Source organism: Thunnus maccoyii, chromosome 8, assembly GCF_910596095.1.
Source record: "Thunnus maccoyii chromosome 8, fThuMac1.1, whole genome shotgun sequence".
NCBI lineage: Eukaryota > Metazoa > Chordata > Actinopteri > Scombriformes > Scombridae > Thunnus > Thunnus maccoyii.
Window position 1 is genome coordinate 26793701 of NC_056540.1, and position 20904 is coordinate 26814604.

Sequence of the window (20904 nt, forward strand, 5' to 3'; positions counted from 1 at the left end):
TAATTCTCAAATGATTTGATTTCTATATCTACATTGTATTTTACACATACATTACATTAGGCAGGTGAGCTTTTTCGTTCTCTGATAATGGGGTTGATGAGAGCCATGACTGAACCTGCGGCTGTAAAACCAAAACGATAAGGTAAAAGATGCTACTGTAGAGCTGAGGGAAACTGCCATGTCAGGTGATAAGTGTCTATTAGTTCTTCACCATGAATTACCCCTTTCACAAGTAGTCATTTGATCTGTTGTTAATATAACAATATTGATTGGTGCAGCTTTAAATCTTCAAGCATTCTCACATATAATTTTCCCACACTTGCTTTAAAGAGGACATAACATACACATTTTCAGGTCTGACGTAAACAAACAACAGTAGTTGTATTTCACTTCTTTTTCCCATTCTTTATTTGAAACATAAAATTCTCAAGTGCATCTGTGGATGAAATCTGATTCAATAGTGGACGACGCAAATAGCACTCGAAACAACCTTAGCAACAAAAACTACAGAACTTGTACGGCTGTCTGTGGGCTGTGGACAATCTGACGTCAGCTCGATGGAGAAATAGAGTTAACTTTACAAACAGAGCATTCAGGCTGAAGCCCTGGCTCATGTTTTCGAACTTTTACTAAGTTTAACATAATGTATACATCCAACATTATAACATTAGTCTATATAAATGACAGAAAATCACAAAAAAACATGTTATGTCCCCTTTAACAGACTGAATAAGAGCATCTGTAAAAATGAACTTTAGGTAGATATCAGAAGCTAGAAGGCAGGCAAGAAAACTGCGGAGAGAGATATTGTGTGAGGGTGGGAAAAGATAAGATAAGCCAATAAACACTGGGAATCATATTTCAGGCATGGATCACCCTGCCTGTCAAACCAAAAGCTACTGCTTGTGAGGGAGCACTTTATCAGGACACATACATAAACATTAGCAAAGGATCAAACCAATCTGACAGCATCCCCTGGAATTACTCTGCTGCTGATTACTTTGAAGATTTAAAATGTATAGAAAAAGGGGAGACTTCTCTCAGGTAATTGTGCCTGGATTGTTCTGATTGCTTCCCATGGAGGAAAAGCTGCCCCAGGCTAACCAGCAATTGGAGAGACTCTTTGCAATGCTCTTAAATGCCTCAGTGATTTGGCCCCATCAAAACACACACACACACACGGAGAGAGGTGTTTTTTATAGCATCTGCAGCGTTGACACATTGCATCTGCCTGCAGTAAGCACCCAATGAATGGGAAAATCACAGCATTTGATGCATCTTTTTGCGTTGGAGTTGGTATTTTCTTCTTCTTCAGCGCCTCATGTGGATAACCCCACCTCCTCTCATCTCCTCTCCTCCCCTTTCTGCGCGCTGCACCTGTGTTGCTCCTGCTGCTCGTGCGTCAGATGATGGCAAATGATCCTTTAGACAGCTCTCGCTTCCCGAACTGGCAGCAGAGCAAGTCGACCACACGAAGCGGCTACCGGTCCTCCTCCTGCAGCCGTCTTGCACGGTCCCCGCTGTCTTTTCACACAACAGCAGCACGGGAACAAACTTTTGTCATCATTTTTACGCACACGTTCCCATTTTTTGGACAAGCAGTCGAGAACATCGCTGCGCCTTATTCACACACCACCCGCGCGATTTTCACAGAAACTTCAAAAGTACCATGCAAGTTTATGTGGCTGTCATCTTCGCTTATGGAGTGTCGGGTAAGTTCAGCAACTTCTGTTTTTTTGGCATATTGGTGGACTTGTTGCCTTTAAAACGCTCATTCTTGCGCACGCTGGTTTTATCAATCAAATCTACACTGATTGTACAAAATCTTTTAAACAGTCGCTTCATTTTATTTATTTATTTTTTTAATATCCCTGAGGTGATTCCAGGAGCTTATCTTTGAAATCTGCACCGATGACTAAGAAGAAGAAAAAGAGGTTAATTCAGAGGATACATTTTAGGATGTGGGACATTTTAGATGGTTTGTGCCGAAGAGGATGGTATAAGGGGAATATCTCTAATATCAGGCTAAATATAGTTTTAAAAATATATTCGGTGTAGCCTACGGGTTTGCAAACACCAGGGAGCTGTATTAATGTTTTGAAGGTAATTCTCACGCCACCCACTGTGTAATAACTGCCGAATATTGTAAAATTGTCTGCTAGTAAAACAGATTGTCAGTGGGAGGTACCTCACAGGATGTGTTAATCCGTTCTGAGATATCTTCAGTTATAGATTCTAACTGTGAAAATCTGTTTTCACAGTTAGAATCTATAACTGAATCTATACAGTTCTGTGAAAAATGGGCATCATTCCTTTTCATTCTAAACTCATGTGCATAAAGGACTGAATGTCTTTTTTTTGCCCCTTGTATTTCACTTGTTCTCTGAATTATGAATTATATCTTCTTCCCTTGAAGCTCTCTGCATTACATGAGCATAAATTCTGCCCCCTTTACTACTATAACAGTAAATGTGTGAGCTGTTAACAGTCACTGTCCAGTAGGTCTGTGCACATCCTGTGGCAAAGGCAACATTTTATTGACTAAAAAGACAGTAATTTGCTTTGTATGTAGCTCATATATCATGAAAGGGAGCTTTTATTTTGAGCGTGTACATCTTTTGTAGCAGTAAAAAAACATATGGTCATGCATAATGTTTAACTTTGCGAGCATATGATGTTAAAGACATTAGTTCAGATGCTAAGCAGAGCCACTGCAAATTCACAGTTGACCAGAAAATGTTTGAATCATTGGAATCTGTTTACCCAAGACATCTTGAATAATAATTGTAAGATCAGTTTAATTTAGCTGTTGTCAAAGTTCAGCACATTCATATGCAGCCATGATACTGAATGGCAATGGTCAAGACAGGGATATGTTACATTGCTGTTTACTTTGCTTGCATTCCAGCCACAGTAGAGTCATGCATCCAAGATCTGTTAAGAATAAAAAAAAATCAAGGACTGTACTTCGTGTGTCCTTGTGAAAAATTTAATTCCTGCAGGAGGAAGCAACCCATAAAAATTCTATTTTTTCATGTCGCCACAGTCTTACAGATGATAAGCTACAATTCAGCACCTCTATCACAGAGCAATGCCCTAAAGATCTCTTGTGGGACACACGGCAACAACATTCTGCTGTCGGGCAGCGTTGAGCCATTGTTGAGTGTCCAAACATTGACCTTGGTTTTTGTGATGTGTGTGGAACCGTTGGCACTAGTCAGTTGATGGACTAACAATACCAGTGAAAACAAACTTTACAGTGCCAGTTTGAGCTGTTTGTCAGATGTATTCTTATATCATATTCCAAGCAAGACACATAACCAGTGGTGTAAAAATGTTTAATATTCATGGCTAACTTTCAGGCCAATAAAATTTTCCGATGAGGACAATGATGCATATCGGAACAGTTTGTTTTGTTTGTCTTTCCATGATGTTTTGGATGAGGAATACAGATACACACGCACACAACATACATTAATATCAGCAATCAGCTGGCCACCAGCTGTAGTCTTTGCAGTGTAATCAAGCGCAACTTTTAACAAAACATGCAAAGCATTTGATTTGTCTGTCTGACACTAATCGACCCAGTCGGCCCTCAAACACAAAGCTGGTGCCCAACGGTGCCCGACAGCAGTCAGCTTGGTCTGTTAGGGCCCATAAATAGAGCAAAATGACACTTCCGAGTTTAGTCGTTTATTAGAAATATCAATTACACATTTTTTTCTGAGTCTTTCTCTATTACTACTGATTGCAATTTTATTGACTGCCTTCCTGCAAATTGCATATTGAGGTCTATTGAGGTCATTACATGAACTGTGTGGAAATGCTTTGCACTCAAACATAGAATCAATCAATTGAAAATGCAGTGTAACAAATAATCAAAGATAGAAATACAAGAAATATTAACACACCATACCATATCATGTGGATATGCTGCACAGGTATGGGTACAGGTAGCACATGTTTTTAAAACTAATTTTGTAATGCATTTACAGTGAAACATCCACTGCTGAACAGTGATACAGTGATCCATGACATTTTGTTTAAATTTTTGTATTTATAGTCTTTATAACCATATGGTCACTTCATAGTCCCCCTTACATCGGACAATTCGCAATTGCTGTACAAAAGTGGATTCCTTTTGTGGTCTTGTTAGGCTACTTTCCTGCTGAAAAGGGTATACTTTGAAAATCTTTATCAGCCAGGAGACTTTATGATCCACAGGCATGAGAATAATTCATAACACGCATGCAGTGTTACCTAAAGAAAAAATGAATTCATCTGGATGCACCATACAGTAGGACTGCTGGTGGGCTACATATTTGTGAAGATTTATAATGAAGTTATAGTTGTTGGATCTCAATACTCATACCCTTAAAAAATATGAGACCCTGTCTGGTGTTTGTTTATTATGTAATCACAGAACTATTATCTGCTGCGATGCGATGCACAGTAGGTATTAGAGGATGTCTCTTTTTTTAAATAATAAATATTTGCCAGGAATTTACTAGTTATACTCCAGGGGATGGTAATTGTTTTAGAATACAGACATCTTAAAACATCCTCCCATCAGGCTTGGAGACGGAATTGCCTTGGTTTTATTCATTAGTAGGACTCCTGTCAGGTGGGAATTTCACAGTTAAGTGCCAGCACTCAAAAACCTCCCCATTGTAAATGTGACACAAAACTCAAGCAAAGCCTATAATGGATGAAGATCCCCTGTGTTTAAAATTAACACCATTATTGTTTTAGAAGAATGGACCGCATATCAGAGCATCAAGTAGTCTGCACTTATAGTAAAATAACAACTTGCTGTAAAAAATATACTTAATTTATTATTTTACAGGTAATTTTTAACCTTTGTGACATATGTTAAAAGGTGTCATCATACCTCTACTCTAGTTGCTTTTTGTTTCCTGTCTTTCTTCAAAGTGCTTTTCTGCATTTCACATAATGTCAAGAGTGGGAGTGAACTTTTGCCATTTAGCTTTGGTTCATATCTGGCCAGAACAGTTGAAGATTGTTAGACATTTCTGTATTTTTCTGTAGTGCTCCAACTAATGATTATTTTCACTTCTGAATCTGCCAGTTATTTTCACCGCCAATGCATTAAGTGGTTTGTCTTTAAAACTGCAAAATTTGTAAAATGGTGATTGCAATTTTCCAGAACCCAAGGTGACAAATTGCTTGTTTTGTGTAAGCTCAATAGTCCAAAACCCAAAGTTATTATTCAGTATAGTATCAAAAAAAGATCTTCAATATAATATCAAAAAAGACAAAGGAAAGCAGCAAATCATCACAGTTGAAAAGCAGACAGACAACCATTCGTGCTCAGATTCACAACAATGGACAAATTTAGAGTTGCCAATCAACTTAAACTGCAGGTTTTTGGTCTGTGGAAGATGAGAACTGGAAATTCAATTTATTGTTAAACAAGAAAAATGTTTTCTCAGGGACTGACACAAGTGGCTGTAAATTGTAAAATTCTCCTCCAGTATTCAATCACACATACATTAATGAAGTGTCCACAGTTCACAGTTTTTAATAAGTGGAGAAAGCAAAAGTGTTCACTTTTGCTGTCAGTCAAAGGTCAAGGAAGACATGCAGTCATGTTCCTTGTATGAAATGCAACATAAAAAACTACAGACTGTGGCTGTAGGGGCTGATGCTGTGTTTTTTTTATTTGTAAATGTGACTTAGTGACTCATTCTTGCTGCTTGCAGTTTTTTTTTAATCACACCACCTATAAATACTGTACCACCTACTGTAGGTTGGCAGTAAATTGAAGTTCAGTATTTCCCCAACTAATGATAAATTAAGTAAAAGAATAGTTCTAAATCTTAAGCGAATGCGTCACTGCATCCATGGACACCTGGGAGGATACAAAAGCAGTGTCATGATAAAGTTGACATAGTTTTTCCTTTCTTCAGTTTGTGATCAATGGTGCCTCAAGGCATGGCTGGTCATGTCGAGTGTTAATTAGGTGATACCTCAACAGCATTTAGATTTTCATTAGCTTCCTCCTGAGACATGAGTCGAAATTACCTGAAGTGATTACCCTGTGCTGTTCACCACATGGTAACGTGAATCATCTTAAATGACTGTGGTAAAAATGCCACGTGGCTCCACCACATTATGTATTATTATGGCTGCTGGAGGTGTTTCGCCCTCCTCTGTGATTGATTTCTACTTCAATCACTGTTCCTGTAAAATGGTGGGTCATGTGAGGAGCCCTAGTCTCTGACTCTAAGGGACCAAGGACTCCTCGCTTGACCCATGACCCAGGGACTGTTTTTGATGTCCTACCCAATAAAAACTGTAGTCTTAGTAAATTTTATTGGTATCACTGAAATTATATCACGACATGGTATTACATCACCAGTTATTCTCAGGAATAACAAAATGCACCCAGGAATCACTAAAAGCTTTAAAAACAAACAAACAAAAAAAACAAAAACAGTGAGGCTTAACTTCTTTGACAATATTTGATGTGTTTTGGCAGTAAACAGGATATTAGGACTGGAGGTCCTGGTAGATGCCACTGAATCTGTGATTTTTATTGCACAGAATTTGTGTGAATGCACCTGAGTGCAAGATTCACTGGTGAGGAAATTTTATAATTTTGCGGACGTTATGGGTTGGATTTTGGTATAAAAATACAGGTTTTTGACATATACAGAATGTATGTACTTATACACAGCAGAACACTTTGCCCAGGGACAGTGAACTGTAAAGGAGAGGTATCTTTGATTAAATTGGACCCTAAACTTCCATTTTCAAGAAGATTTACCGGGATCTTCCCTGGAAAGAAGTGTCACACACAGAGATCAAATCCAGCTATCAGCTGTCGTTGAGTCTTTCAGGTCAAGAACAGGTCATGCAATCTTTCACGGCTGGATGATGAATAGTTTATGAACTCTGAATAAATGTATAAAGAGAATATTTATTTTGCAAAACACTAAGAGTCAAGTTAAAAATGAATAAACCAGCAAGCATTTTCACTGTACCATGTTCATCTTGTGTTTTACTACAGACAGAAGGTTTACACCTTCTAATTACAGACTGATACTCATAAAATAATATGAGATATTCAAATTACTGTTTTAATGTTATCAACTTCAGTAACTTGCTCTGCATGTACTGAAGCAATATCATGCATACCAAGTTCTTTATGCCCGACTCTTGAGACCACCTCTTGTAGTTTGAAAGCCAGATGCATCTGTGTAACAGGCTATTTAGTTTATTTCCCACAAAATAATTGTAATATATATATATATATATATATATATATATATATATATATATATATATATATATATATATATATATATATATATATATATATATATATATATATATATTACACCTCTATACAAGATTGTACCATACCATTTCGTCGTACTGCATTTGGGCAGTCAGCTTTCTGTGTGAAAGCCACCACTCATACCTGACTATATGAAGAACTATAGTTCTATCAATACATTCAAGGCCAAATTAAAAAATCAACTAAAGACGAATCAGCTATGTGACCACTGAGCCTAGTTTACATTATTAATTTTTAATTTACATTGTGGGTGTATGTGATGTGCTGTTGTGTGTAGCTTTGTATTTTGTATGGTGTGTTCTTTGTGGGGGGGGGGTTTGTTTGTTTGTTTTTTTTTATTTTTTGCTTTGTACTGTTTGTTGTTGTGCTGTTATATGTTTCGATTGTAATGGACTACAGATGCAAATTAGCTTCAAGCTAACTCTGGTGCAGTGCATCATTTATGCTTAATACTGCACACTGTCTTGTTCAATAAATCAAATCACATATTGCTTATCAAAACTGTGGTTACAAAGAACTTCACAGGTAAAGATGCAGAATACAGTACAAAAACTACATGAGAGGTTAAGACACAGTTACCTTTAGTTCTCAATTAGCAGGGAAAGGAGGGAAGGAAATCTGAGAGGCCTCATTGGGACATAATTGCATGATAAATCAATGATTTGCGTGGAGCTAGACTATTATGTGTCTTGTAGATGATGAGGAGAATCATAAATTCTGTCCTTTTCTTAATTGGATGCCAGTATATGTCTAATGTGTAATCTGCAGCTGTCTTGTCACCGGCCTGTCTATTGTATTTAGAACCAGAGCCATGATAAGGCAGACTCCCTGTGGCACAAGAATTAGGAATTTCACTAATCATGGCAGGAGGAGATAAGGGAATGAGTCATTTTCTCTTTCAGCCTGCCTGGCATATGAAGTCTGTTTTACATTTGTCCGCCTGTGGTGTTTGTTCTATGTCTCTGCATAATTTAGACTCTTGAGGTAAAATACCACAGTAGTCCTATTAGACTGTTGATTAAGGAAATACAGCAACTCAACCTGTATCGCACAAAGAAGTAAGCAAGCAGCAGGGCCTTTTACTATCGGGTCGGTTTCTGTCTAAATGAATTTACCAAGTGCTGTCCTGCTGACACGATTATTGATTATTGCAACTGTTCTGATAACCATTGCATCTCTCTAACCTTCTGGTTGTTTGTTCCACAAGCTCATGAGCATCCAAGCTGTGTGCCCCTCTCTCTTCTCTCCCCCTCTCTCCCTATTTTCTCCTCCTGTCCTCTCTTGTCTCTCAGACATCTCTTGCTGGACCAGTATCCATCCTGGAAGTGCTGTGCTTCTCTGGCTTTCGGTGCCATTTCCTGAGGTTTTGGATGTGGTTCCACATCCTGCAGGAGTTCAGCCTCACCTCATGTCACTCTCTCTGAATGATGTCTTTATCTCTCTCCCCTGTGAATAATATCTTTTCTTGTCTCTTCTCCTGTGTATGTGACTGGTGTGATGTGAGTCTCCACTGTGTGCATGTGTATAGTCTGTCCTCCCGCCAGGTCTCCATGGCAATGGAGATCACATGGCTCAGGTCCTATTTTGTTCTGGTGGCACCTGGAAGCTGCTTGGTGTCCTCTTCATCACATTCTTCATATATATATATATAACAAATCCATTACAGTTTTATATTTTTGTAATTTGTGTTCTATTCTGTACACAAAACATCTATTGCACATCTATCTGTCTGTGGGAGAGGGATCCTTCCTCTGTTGCTCTTTCTGGGTTTTTTTTTACATTTTTTCCCCCCGTTTAAGGTTTTCTTTTTGTTTTTTTTAGGGAGTTTTTTCTTATTCAAATCGAGGGTCTAAGGACAGATGTTGTATTGCTGTACGGACTGTAAAGCCCCTTAGGCAAATTCGTGATTTGCGATATTGGGTTATACAAACAAAATTTGCTTGACTTGATTTGACACATCAGCAGTTCCCCGAAGCACTGATGGAGCCCATTGATGATGTGGGTTCGGACAAATGCAGACAAAGGCTTTCTTAATGAGATGCATAGACTGCACATGTTTAGTGAGACCTTTGTCAAGACAATATGTCTCAGATAAGGACGAGTGGCCGAAATTGTACACTCATAATTATATCCTTGAATTTTCTTCTTTATTTACAGCACTCAATATCACAGAGGAAAAGGGAATATGTCCCCTTGGATATTTCCCTTGTGGCAACCTAACCCTGTGCCTCCCTCAGCTCCTGCACTGCAATGGCATTGATGACTGTGGAAATCAAGCAGATGAGGAGAACTGTGGTGAGTCATTGTTTCTACTTGAACAGATGTTATAATGGCTATGCATTAATTTACATATAATACTTATCATTTACTTATAGTTGACACTTGCTACACTTTCCACATGCCAAACACCAAAATTCCAAACACCAAAATTCCCATATATTCAGATATTCCCATATCTAATAACACAAAATGTATTCACCCTCAACAAGACAACATATAACACCAAATAAAAGAACATATTTGAAAAAATTGGTGCTTCTGATGCAGTTTTATACTGCATGCTTCCTGCTCAGTTCTACAATATGCACTTAGAAATCTCATTGTGGTCCGCTACTTCGGACCAAAGTGAACGCTAGCTTACTGGGAACACACTTGGACTAACATTAGCTACTTTAGCTAAATTGTACTAACAGGGCAGGTACCATAATCAAGTAACATTAAAGGGGACATATCATGCTTTTTGTGATTTTCTGTTATTTATATACTGTTATGATGTCAGATGTCTATGTTAAACCTGGTCAATGTTCAAAAACTTGAGGTTAATGTATTTAGAAAAATGCTCCCTGCAAGTCAAAAGCCCAGGATTCAACCTGCCCTCAAGGCTTGGTTTGCAACATTTTGCCGTCTGTTTCAATCAGATCTAGGCTTGAACATGTACGGATGTGTTTGAGAAGCGAGAGTAAAGAACATGAAAAAGTAGTGAAATTCTACTGCTATAGTTTGTTGCATGGTTTGTTGAAGTAGCCTCCAGAGCCAGCGGAAGTCTCCCAAGGGGCAGCTTCCGAAAGTTGGCCAATCAGAACAGAGTGGGCTCCTTGGGAGGAGGGGCTTTAAAGAGACAGGAGCTAAAACAGTCTGTTTCAGACAGAGGCTGACTTGAGGGGCTGTCTGAAGGGTCAATATGAGTTAAAAACTGAGTTTTTTTTTTTAACTGTTAATCATGCAAACACATTCCAGGAGAGCCCCAGATTAAAATATAGACCTGTAAAGGTGCATCACAGCTGTTGAATGGGTTAAACACTTGATCAGGTTGAACCGATCAACATGTCACTGTTATTTCCCAAGTCTTTAAATCTTATTATTAAATCTATTAATTTCCAAAATGACCACCAGCACACTCATTAGAGGGCCGACTTGGTAGTTGCCGCTTGGACCTGACCCACACCCATAATGAAATAGGCTCAGAGTTGATGGCTGCTAGTGTAGGCAGACTTAAAAATCCCGCTTATGTTATGCATAGCTGGCACAGCGTTGACACCTTCATTAATTATTTAACTCTTTTGACACAGCACCATAATTTAACAGGACCTTCTTTACACACGGATGAGCTGCTCTAAAAGCTGTTAAAAAAATCCAGTTTTCCACCAAGAGATCATTTGGGGTAACCTATACTATAGTGGCACATTTTTAAATTAAGATAACCTCCAAACGCCATTTTGGAGATGTAGTGACCAGAAAACATTTGTGTCATTGACCATAAGAATTGATTAAAAAAAAAAAAAAAATTGTGATGGTTGATGAATGTAAAAGAGGGCTTTTTTTTCCTGTCAAGATACATATTTTCACCCGTTACAAACACACAAACACTTTTTTTTGGGTCACAGTACCTGAATACCCAATCCTGTTCAGGACTTTATTGTCTCTCTGAATACCGAATTGTTGAAATAAATTATTCAGTATAGATACTGGATCATTTTTATGAGGGGTATCCAAAAAGGTATCACCATTACATAATTAGATGTACAGGTGTGCAAAACTCACAGAGATTCAAAGGGTCTAATAATAGCGTTATTAACAACAAAGTAGAAAACAATTTCACACAAGAAACCAGGTACTGATATGATGACACTTAGAAAAGGTAACTTGAGGACACCTCACCTCTACTGATCCACAGTTCTAGTTTGTGAAAACAGCTTATGCATAACTGATTTCCTGAATTTATCTTACTTTTACTTTGAGTACATTTTGCTGGAGATGTAGTGACCAGAAAATTGTAATACTTATTTTTTAATATTTATGTTCTCTTACTCGAGTAGAATTTTGAATGCAGAAGTTTTACTTGCGACTGAATATTTTTACATTGTGGTATAGCCACATTTACTTGGATCTGCATCCTCCTTCCACCAGTGGACTTGCATTCATTAGTTGGACACAAATACAACCACATATGAATGCTGATGTTGCTCTGGATCAGCTGGATGTGTCAATAAGCTGTTCACCATATCAGTTTTATAAGTTGATAATATGACAGTGTTGTGTTCACAGCTTGTTGTGCTGCCATGTGTCTGGTGCCAAAATATCAATTATGCAGGATTACAGACATAACCATTTAAGTCACATTTTTGTAAAATATGCCTAGCCTAATTTTGAACTTTCAATATCCAGGAAAGAGGTAATGTCTCACAATAAAAATGCTTTAATCATAATATCAATAATACTGTTTTGGTAGTTCCTTTTTGAATGAGGCTGTACTGGTTTCCACCTCAGAGCATGTCCTGCACTCAGCACATGAAAACTTGAGATATACTTCTGTTTTCACTCTCAAACATTTATGAACAGTTACAGACTGCTTTTTTAAAAAGTGAAATGCTTACAATGTTTAACAGCTTATTCATCTGAGAAATATGACAGAGTATATCAAATACAGATGGGTGACAAATTAAAGAAAAAACGGTACAGGCCTGAATGCCTGATCCCATCATCGGATAATTCGTAATTCATTGTAATTCAAAAACCCAAAAGCGGTTAATCTGTTATTTGTTTCAAAACAAAAAAACGTTTTTGGTGTCAGAATAAAATAACAAAAAACCAATCAAACCTGGCCCGTTTTTGGTTTTTGCCGATTCGTTTTATCGTTATTCCTTTTTGGAATGAATATCGAACAGGTCTGCGGACATTCACCATAGCAACGATCGCTGAGGATCATGGGTAGGCTAATGTAGTCGCTTCCGCTATTGTACAAAACTGACAAAAATACTTGATTTCTAAACCACAATTGCACGGTCTTTTGAATTTGGTTTTCTGGATTCTCGTTGGGAAACAAAAAAGGAATAGATCACGTGATTTCGTTTTTTGTTTTTGGTTTAAAATGAAAAAAGGAAAAAACCATGTGACTTCCGTTCTTGGTTTAAAAAGCAAAAACGAATCAGCTGAATGTCCGCAGACCTGTTCGATATTCAATCCAAAAAGGAATAATGATAAAACGAATTGGCAAAAACCAAAAACGGGCCGGGTTTCATAAAAGAGTGATTGAATGGTGATGTATGTACAGTAGGTATTAAGCAACAAAGTTACATTTTAAACATTTTCCACGCTAGCAAAGAGGAAATTCTCAATGAATTGTAACTCCAGACCTTTTGGATATTATGTTTGAGGAACACATTAGTCACATTGGAGCTTGTCACTGATCTGTATCCTCTCAGGCAAATCCATCAAACTACATTTTAGTGTCTGATTGAGCCAGCAGATTTGAACAGGAAGGACATTATTCTGTGATTATGGGCTTTCCACAGAAGAGTTTAATGGTCTCTTGATTCCACTATTTTCAGGGTGTTTCAAATATTTAAATAGTGCAAACTTCTAAGCCATAAACTCCTGCTGAAAATAGCTGCCTGCCTCAAGGGTGTGAAAAGCAAAAAAACGCTTGTCCCACTTGAGGACTGTGATCAGCAGCATGCATTTGGTGAAGACTTTAGGCAAGGCAAGTTTATTTACAGAGCACATTTCAGCAACAAGGCAATTCAAAGTGCTCTACATAAAACATTAAAAGCTACAAGACAAAGTGCAAAAGAAACACACCATAAAAGGACACTTAAATACAATTAAACACAGTCATTAAAGAGCTGAGACACAAAAATAAGCTAAAATAGAATTAGACAGGTATAAAATACAAGAATAAAAGTTACAGTGCAGTATAAGAAATCAATAATTATTTGATTTAATCAAAGGCAGTGGCGAACAGAAAAGTCTTCAGCCTTGATTTAAAAGAACTAAGAGTTGTAGCAGACCTGCAGTTTTCTGGGAGTTTGTTCCAGATATGTGGAGCATAAAAACTGAAAGCTGCGTCTTTATGTTTAGTTTTGACTGTGGGGACAGAAGCAGACCTGTCCCAGATGACCTGAGAGGTCTAGATGGTTCATAACGTAGCTGAAGATCAGAAATGTATTTTGGCCCTAAACTATTCAGTGCTTTACAAACCAACGGTAGTATTTTGAAATCAATTTTTGACAGACAGGAAGCCAGTGTAAAGATATGAGAGCTGGAGTGATATGATCTTCTGTCTTGGTCTTAGTGAGGACTTGAATAGCAGCGTTCTGAATCAGCTGCAGCTTTCTGATATTTTTTTTTTAGGCAGACCAGTTGAGTCTACTTAAGATAAAGGCATGGTTAAGTTTTTTAAAATCCTGTTGAGTCATAAGTCCTTGACATATTCTTCAAGTGATAGTAGGCTGACTTTGTAATTGTCTTAATGTGACTGTTGAAATTCAGGTCTGAGTCCATGACTACACCAAGATTTCTGGCTTGGTTTGTGGTTTTTAACATGACTGATTACAGCTGAGTGCTGACTTTTAATCGTCCTTCCTTGGCTCCAAAGACATTTACTTTAGTTTTGTCTTTATTTAATTGAAGAAAATTCTGGCACATCCAATCATTGACTTGTTCAATGCACTTAGTCAGTGATTGGACCATATTGGACCATAGTCCCCTTGTAATATGGTTATGTAAATTTGTGTGTTGTTTGCATAGTTATGGTAACATATTTTGTTGTCCTCCATATTCTGAACCAGTGGGAGCATGTAGATGTTGAACAGAAGAGGCCCCAGAATGGAGCCTTGGGGAACTCTGCATGTCATTTTTGTCTGCTCAGATGTGTAATTACCTATAGACACAAAGTAGTTCCTGTTCTTTAAGTAGGATTCAAACCAGTTTAGTACTGTGCCAGAAAGTCCTACCCAGTTTTCCAGTCGGTCTAGTAAAATGTTGTGGTTGACTGTGTCAAATGCAGCACTGAGATCCAATAATACTAAGACTGAAATTCTGCCACTGTCTGTATTTAAGTGGATGTCAATGAAGACCTTAACAAGATCAGTCTCACTGCTGTGGTGTAGTCAAAATCCTGACTGGAAGACATCAAAACAGCTGTGTAGTGCCAAGAATGTGCTCAGCTGTTGAAAAACTGCTTTTTCAATGACTTTACTTAAAAATAGGATGTTCTTATGGGCCTATAATTGTTCATTAGTGCTTGTCCTTGGGGTTGTCAACATGGGTGTTAATATCACCAACAATGACTACACAGTCAGTCAATACAGATTATAGACTGCAGTTCAGCAAAGTCATCAAAAAAGCACTCTGGCTTCGCTCATAAAACTGAAGTTGAGAGGGGCTGACTTGAAAAGAACAGCTGCACTGTTATGTTTGTCTAAACAAATCCGAGTTAAAAACATAAAATCAAGATTGTGCTTGACGAATCATTAATTAAAATGTTTTCCTGCCAAAGACCTGACGTTTAATAAAGCTAGATTTAGTGTGTTAAAAGCATTATCTGCCCAATTTTTTGGGACAGGCTGTGGCTGACGAGGAATGGATACTAAATTTGACAAGTTTGCAGAATCGGTGGGGTGCTTCCTGTTTCTTAGCAGATTCATCATTCTTTCTTACCTATCAAGACAAGAATTGAGGAAGCTACTGGCACACTGGGCCCCGGCTTGTCCTGGGAAGAGTTATTAGTGCCATCAGCCTTGCAGCCAGGACCCAGGAGATATCAGTCAGAGCTTGCTGTATTTTGTACACAGACAACTGGATGTGCTGTGCTTTTATCAGGCTGGGGAGACGGAGGATGACTCCGATGCCAGGGGCCTTGTAGCTGTGACAATTGTGTCAAAACAGAACAAGCACAAGCACCATGAGTACAATGGGATAGCTTGATGTTCAGACTGAACTGGCATTTTGTTTCTCCTTCAGTGTTCAGTCCAACATTGCCTTAGCTGGGGGGAGGATTTGATATTCAGGTGGTCTGATGGCACTTCCAGTCCACACTGTAGTAAGTATACAGAGAACAGCAGTTGAACAGCAGTCGACAGCAATGTCCTGATGCTACTTCCAGGCTAGCTGTGGCTCTACTAACTTTTGTAACTCAATACTGTCTCTTCAGCGTATCTTCCTGAAATATCCTGAGGTAAAATCCTGCAGTTTACTATCCTTATTTTAAGATAAATGAGTATAGTACAGCACTTCCTATTTGAACTTAAACCTTTTGGGATTTTAATTAAGCTAAAAAATAATAAATTTTTTAGCAGTTAAAAAAAAGCTACAACTCCCTTAAGGTTTTACGGGCATGGCAGCATACATAATACGTTGTTGTAATTGTTGGTTTCCCGTTTTTTGTGATATTGTTCTGAAAATAATTAAAAACTCTCTTTTTTTTAGGATATACAATTTTAAGAAACAAGAATCAAAGTTGCACAAAATGTTGCTCCAGAAGTTACTGATTCTGTCATATGCACATTGAAATAGCAGAGATCCAGTTCTTATTCACCACCAAACAATCTCAGCAGATAGCCAGCTGAGCCTCTTAACCTAAGACAAATCCACCCATGCACGCTACTGTAATTTTTCCAACTTTTTAGTTGTAACTCACCATGATTTGTGTTTCCACACAGGCAAATGGAGTGAACTGCATGGTATAGTATTAAGCAAGGATATATTGTCATGCTGGATTTTTAATAAACTGAGTTATTACAAATATCATTGTGATTTTGTATGAAATTTTTTATTTCTCAACCAATTTCTGGAAGTTCAGGTTTCACTTTTTTTTAATCTATTTTAAGATGTGGATGGATGCTAACAGGTTAACAATTAGAAGAAGTACTCAGAAAAATATGTTTTATGTGTTGAGCACCAGGGCATATTCATATTGACAGAAATGACAGAACAGACAAATGTTGGCAAATTCAAGGCTTGGTAAATCCTCCCACTGGTGTATTCATTCACATTAATTTGTACTCTGACTTTGAGAGTAGCTGTAGTAGTGTTTTGTGACTAAAATGACTGTATGCAACATTAAGAATAAGCTTAAAGTGAAACCATGACTCTTCCTGGTAACCTTAATATATAAAAGAGGTAGTCACAGTAACAGCATTCCCTTACAATAGAATACAAATCAATACTGTGGCCCTGAAATGCTTGCTACCTTTGTGGAGCTTGCACATGGTACATTTCTATTTAGAAGGTTTTCATTCAACTATTTTTTTATATATTGTAAGGTTTTCCTGTCATTACTGTTATACCCATAAAATGCTCATGTGAAATGCTTGAGGCTGTTTTGTGTTTCAAGATAGAAGATGTGAAAATATATTTCTTGTCTATCAGCAATGCAAGTTTCACTTTTTTAATCATCAAGATTAACATAGCATCTTAAGATATCTCCCCTGATAATTGAAAAAAATACAAATTGAAAAGACAGAAGTCATGTCTAACATCTAACAGGGTTGAAAATAATCAAGATCAAATCAAAGGAAACAATTAATTTGTTAAGTAGTAATCGCGGATCGGTGTTGATGCAATTCCTGCCCACTGAGCAGTGAAGCAGAGCTCTTTGCTTACAACATGGAGAGTTGGGGAAATCCTAACTCCCAGTTATCATGACCAAAATGCAAAGCTTGGTTTACGTAGCTTGGCTCTCATGATTGGTAAAATGGACCAGCAATGGCAAAAGCCAAATATTTATGTGATCATGAGTCAAGTCAAGTCAAATTATTGATAGAGCACATTTAAAAACAACAGAAGTTGACCAGAGTACAGACAGATTAAAAGTAATTTGATTGATGGTTACAATCAAATAAAAACACAGGATAAAAAAAAACACAGTCATAAATAAGATAGAAAATCAGATAAAATTACAACACAAACAGCATTGCACAAACAACAAATAAAATACAAACAATTAAAAGCCAGAATGTGGTCATGCATGACTTCATGAAGATAATTATGGGGCTAAAGAGAAAAGATAGGTATACAGATGGGTTTTAAAGATATCAATGGAGGGGGAAGATCTAATAATTACTGGCAAATTATTCCACAATTTAGGGCCAACAACTGAGAATGCTCGATCACCTTTAGTTTTTAACTGGATGCGTGGAATGGAGAGCAGTGATTGGTCAGAAGATCTGAGGGGTCTGGAGGTGAAATGGGGGATGAGCAGTTCAGAGATGTAGCCTGGTGCTAATCCATGCCGTGCTTTAAAAAGAAATTAAACAATCTCTGTTTATCAAATTCTAAACCAGAATGAAAAATAACACCAAGATTTCTTGCGTTGGACCTCACATTCAATAACAGGCCTGATGGCACTTAATGTGGTTGCAGAGTTGTCTGCAGAGCCTAAGATTAGGACCTCAGTTTTACTCTGGTTTGAGCAGCAAGGCCCCTCAATAATGATACATTTTTAAGAGAATGAGTTGGAAAAAATATATAATTATATAATATGATAATTAAACTTTTAATTAAATTACTGTGGAAAAAATAAGCCAGCGGATGCAGCAGCCACAAGGGGCTCTAGTCCATAAATGTTCATCATTCATCCTGCATTGGAACAAATAACTTGCAATATCTGTTAATCTGACAATTCATAGAGTTGTATACTACACATTTTCAGACTTATGACAAAAAAACTGAAAGCATTTGAAAGCAGCACTCCAGTTATGATATTAAATATAACCATCTCACGTCTTTCTCTACCTTATTTTCTTCCTCCTACCTGTGGATAAGCAAGAAGACAAGCTGGTATAATTTTAACACAGCAGTGGCTAAAGGTGGAATTGTCTCTATGTATGTTTATGCTTTATTATCTCTCGAAGCACCTTGTGATGTCTCTACTCTTGAAAGGTGCCATAAAAGTAAAGCTACTTACTTACTAGTGTTACAAAATGTCATCTAATACAGTATCTTGGCAGCAGTTCTTCATATTGGAGTATGAAGAGTATTACTTGATACCAGGGATATCAGCATAAATGTAGTATATATATAACATTAGGTTGCCAAGCTCTTCAAACTAAAACCTGATACATTGCCTCCTATTACAGTGGCTTTATAAACCAAAAAGTTAATGTATTCGCATTGCCAATTAGGCTGACAAGCAACTGAGTCAGATGTTATCACAGCTGAGGAGTGAGCAGCAATCCTGGCTTACCACTGTATCTACAACTTCACCAAGCAAAAGGAAAAAGAAACAAAGTAATGACTCATCTACTTTAATACACATCAAAACACTCCCACCTTTCTGCATCAAATCTAAATTGCTTTCATTGAAATAACTCCTATACTGTACTTCTGTGGAACAGCTTTAAAAGCATATCACTAGTAGTATCTGTTTTTTTTCATCAACAACTGTCCTTGGATTACCTTGACTCCTGCTGTATGTACTGTAATATTTGGCAGGCTTTTAACTGCTAATTAACTGAAAGGTAAGCGACCTGGAAGTTTGTGGACAAGCAGGAAGAGTCAGAAAGAGCTGAGGTTGTAAATAAAATGAGGGAAAAGTTATATTGTTTGTCGGTTTAAGCACCATAAACATGTACTGCAGCAAGTATTGAACAGTTAAGTTGTTTTTTTTTCTAAGTAACCTCAGTGGAAAAATAAATGAAGTAGATTCTCACCAGCAACATCTCATGCTTATCTGGCCTTTTGCCTTCCAGAATTACACCAGCACTTAAGTGATTCTGGAGTAAGATTGATCAATACACTTTTTGTCAAATTCAGCGAATATCTCCTCACGGTCCGCTGACTGTCTGTTTTGTGTGTATGCGCTGCACTCTGTTTCTGTCGCCTTAAGTGAAGCTTAATCTGAGCAGGCAGCTGTTTAAATCACAAAAATATCCCGCTGTATATGTGTTTTGAACATATTAACTGTATCAATGAATCAATAAATACAAACTCTATCGATTTCTTCCTGTGGAGCCAACGTGCAAACTATTTTGGTTCAGTAAATTTCTGCTGTCAGTCAGCCTGGTGAAGGCAGTTTGGCCGCTGTACTCTCAGCTCCCAGGAGCCGCAGCTTACAGACGGCTGCTTCTGTGGACAGCGACGCTGAAAGCAGGTCGAGTGAGAAGTGGGGAGGCTGCAGAGAGGCGTGTTGATGGACTGTTGTGCTCACATAAGTAGCTGCTTAAAATAAAAACAGAACATTTTATATTATAGTTAAGTCCAGCTGAAGATTGTTAAGGGCATCAGTGTGACTTGTGTTACCCATTTTGGTTTGTATTGCTCCTCAAAGCTGTTTATCAATAGGAACCCTCCAGTCTGGTGGTCATGATGCTATTAAAGTGGAGTTTGGCAAAGGAAATAACATTTTTGTGTAGGCAACATCCTTCCTCTGCAACTTTCTGTGAGCTTTGAGCAACTAAAATCTTTTCACAAAGCGTATTAGAATTTCAAATATCTTGCTCAAGGATAAACTATTAGTACAAATGACTGCAGCTCCAACTGTGGAGAATAATTAATAAATAATAATTATTCCAACAAGACAATATCTACTGTCCAGAGCTCTACATTTAAAAAAGGAAATAACTGCAGCATAAAACATATATTAGTCTTGTCAGACGTATGCAATAGATTGTAATATGTAAAGCTTGAATTGAAGCTAATCTTGAAATCCCAGCAGGGTCCTACAAAAACAATGATCAGTGCACAGATTGCCAAACCAACCCCCAGTCCCCATTGTGAAACTCTAATATGTGACTGTCTCTGGCTTAATCTTCCTCCTCCCTGCCCTCTGACCTCCACAGATTGACACTCTGACAACCGATTGTTAAGCTTTCTTCCACCGCAGAGCCACGCTGACAGAAAGCATCTTGGTGCTGAACATGAATTTCCATCGTATTTTTCTTCTTTTTCACAGCTTCCACCAGATAGTATTTCTCCCAAGATGCTTTTTTTGCTTCTTTCCATCCAAGGCTTCGTCAAGCATAGCAGCTCTCCCTTATGTGTTGTTGGCAGTAGATTGGTGTCATGTTTCACAAGATTGGCCTTGGTCTCTTCCTTTGCTGCCAGTCAGAACCTTATTCCAAATTATCAGGTTTTCCTGATGCATTTGGTGACCATAATTTAAAAGGTAGCAGATGTTCAGTCACCGTGATGTTGTCATCAGGTTTGTTGAATGAAATTACTTGCAGGAGTTTCTGGCAATATTCTCTCCTATTCCATGAATATCAGTGCAGAGCTGTTGCTTGGTTGATGTGCAAGCCCAGAGTTGTTGTTGTTTTTTTTTTTCATTTAAGCAGAGAGAATTAATAATTTGTCTGAATCGC

The 20904-nt window shown here is 37.8% G+C and overlaps 1 protein-coding gene across 4 annotated transcripts in view; it reads left to right on the top strand.

Annotated features, from left to right (window-relative positions):
• Positions 1-454: 454 nt before the first annotated feature.
• The window catches only part of rxfp1 (relaxin family peptide receptor 1), a 76865-nt gene continuing 56415 nt past the window's right edge, over positions 455-20904 (top strand). For all 4 annotated transcript variants that reach the window (XR_006097490.1, XM_042419450.1, XM_042419452.1 and 1 more), the window contains exons 1-2: positions 455-1712; positions 9482-9619. Coding sequence is in view for 3 of the 4 variants with exons in the window: in XM_042419450.1 (XP_042275384.1) it covers positions 1670-1712; positions 9482-9619 (181 nt within the window). In the remaining variant the exon portion in view is untranslated. The remainder of the gene's footprint in view (positions 1713-9481; positions 9620-20904) is intronic.